This window comes from Gavialis gangeticus, unplaced genomic scaffold (genome assembly GCF_001723915.1).
Source record: "Gavialis gangeticus isolate Ggan-Ray unplaced genomic scaffold, GavGan_comp1, whole genome shotgun sequence".
Taxonomy (NCBI): domain Eukaryota; kingdom Metazoa; phylum Chordata; order Crocodylia; family Gavialidae; genus Gavialis; species Gavialis gangeticus.
In genome coordinates this window covers 42,904,795-42,907,030 of record NW_017729006.1, presented here as the reverse complement: position 1 = coordinate 42,907,030, position 2,236 = coordinate 42,904,795, and the positions used below count along the sequence as shown (strand labels likewise).

The window sequence follows — 2,236 nt, the reverse complement described above, 5'->3', positions numbered from 1 at the left end:
CCCCCAAAAAAAAATCTTAAAAATGTGACTGTTCAAATTTCACGTACCAATTAGGACTCCACTGCTTACACCAGGAATTCCTTGAATTTCAGTCACATTATTTAAGCTGAAGTATTCATCACATGTGGCATTGAGCAAGGCACTGTCACAGAAGAGTCTCCACAGCCTCGTAGTCTCCGTTTTATTATCTATTTTAGTAAATTTGGCACAAGTGTCAAAGTTGCGTCTTGACAATGTACGGTTTCCAAGAAGACAAATACTACATGGAAAAGAGACCCAAGATAAAACACAACAATGGTTATTTAATAGATTGTCTTCAGTTTGATTAGTCAATACTCTTCTTTCTGTAAGTCCTTCATTACCATAGCACAAGTATAATAATCAAGATGCATCTCTTGAATACTCCAGCACCAACACTTCCTTTTTAGACACCACGATCAATATCAAGAACGGTATACAAGAAACCCACAGACCACCATACATATCTGCACATAACCAGCAGTCACCCTAAACACACCAAAAAAGAGCTGTAATATACAGCTAAACCCTCTGAAACCACCACATTCGCACTGAGAACATCATCATCTTCAATCATCGCCTCAAATCTCAGAAGGGCTTTCACTCAACAAGGACACTCCTCCAGAGAGATGGATCATACTTTTGAAAGAGCCACCTGGATACCACAGAATTGCTGCAGTACAGAAAGAAAACCCCCATGAATCGCACACCATTAGTTATGACAACATACCAGCCTTCTCTGGAACCTATACAGAAAATCCTCAAACAACTGCAACCCATACTAGAAGACCCAATTCTTAAAGAGATCTTCCCAGAACCACCCATCCTAGCCTTTAAAAAGCACCAAACCTTGCCAGCCTCATCACCAAAAGCAAACTTCCTATGGCTCAAAACGCACCAAATGGATCCATAGCACGTCAGGACAAAAGATGTAAAACCTGCCAACATACAATAACTACATCCCACAACAGAACCCTCACCATTCCTGGATCTTACACCTGTACCTCTGGAAATTTAATATCTCATCCAGCACACCAAGTGCCCTGATGGAAAATATATAGGAGAAACCAAACAACAACTGTGCACCAGAATGAACACACCAAAACATTTATCAAAGACAAAAATACCCAATGATTCTGTGGGTGCACACTTCTCACAAGACAACCACTCTTTCAGTTCTAATCCTCAAGGGAAGCTTACAAGCAACCTATGTAATTATTATTATTAAATATGGTTCTAAACATCATTAAAAAGGAAAACAAGTTATGTAGGCCTCTTTTTTTCATTTTGAGATTTTAAAGTTAGCTCTATTATCTGATTCATGTAGCCAACTTCCAGTACAGTCAGCAGATGTCTGTATACAAGGACATTATTTGTTCTTCAGTATTACTACTGTAACAGTACCAGGCAGGCACAAGTGTTAATTTAAGAAGCAGCAGTAGCTTACCATTACCTAACTGAAATTACACTTCAATATCCTATGGAAGGTGAGATCCCAAGAACTGAAATACATTAAACTAAGTTCTGTAAAAGGGAAATTTCAATGAAACCATGTGACTAGTCAAGAAGGCTCCAAAGTCAAAAGGGGCAGAAAGTAAAATCCCTGATTATGGCATGCATGCTACACAAGAAAACAGCAGTGGTTTTAAAAGGCATGTAATTCCACAGAACAAAAAAGGGAAACCTGAAAAGCAAGTAGTAAACTAATATGACTAAAAGGCAAGGCTTCCAAGAATATTAGGCCCCTGCAACATAAAAAATAATGGTGCAATTGGCATCAGGGATTTTATGCTCTGTTCCAAACATTACACATACTGCCACACACATCTGGCATAGTAGTACGTGTCATAATTGGGATAGGGTATACAATAGGCCTGTGCAAAGGAGCTAGTATTTGCTTCAGATTCGGCCGATTTGGGGGGCAGTGACTCAATTTGGCGATTCGAGTCACTGTCCTGAATCAATTCAGCCAAATCTCCAAATCAGCCAGGCCCCAACCCGCACCCACTCTCCCAGCCCTGTCACTGCCTGCCCCGCCTGGCCGCAGTGTCCCAGCTCTTAAAAAAAGGCCCGCACTCATGAGCTCCTACCAGGCAAAGGGGCGATTCCCGCTGCTCCCCCAGTGCCCCATGCTGTGTGAGGTGCTCTGCCATAAGCTCCCAGAAGCCTCAATGACCACTGCAGCAGCCAATGAGTGTGGGTCTTAAAAAAAAAAAAA

General features: G+C 41.3%; 1 protein-coding gene across 5 annotated transcripts in view; it reads right to left on the bottom strand.

Moving 5' to 3' along the window:
- LOC109291906 (solute carrier family 12 member 7-like) overlaps positions 1 to 2,236 on the bottom strand; it is a 119,636-nt gene that overhangs the window by 65,064 nt on the left and 52,336 nt on the right. For all 5 annotated transcript variants that reach the window (XM_019509135.1, XM_019509136.1, XM_019509138.1 and 2 more), the window contains exon 8: positions 48 to 259. In XM_019509135.1, coding sequence (XP_019364680.1) covers positions 48 to 259 — 212 coding nt within the window. The remainder of the gene's footprint in view (positions 1 to 47; positions 260 to 2,236) is intronic.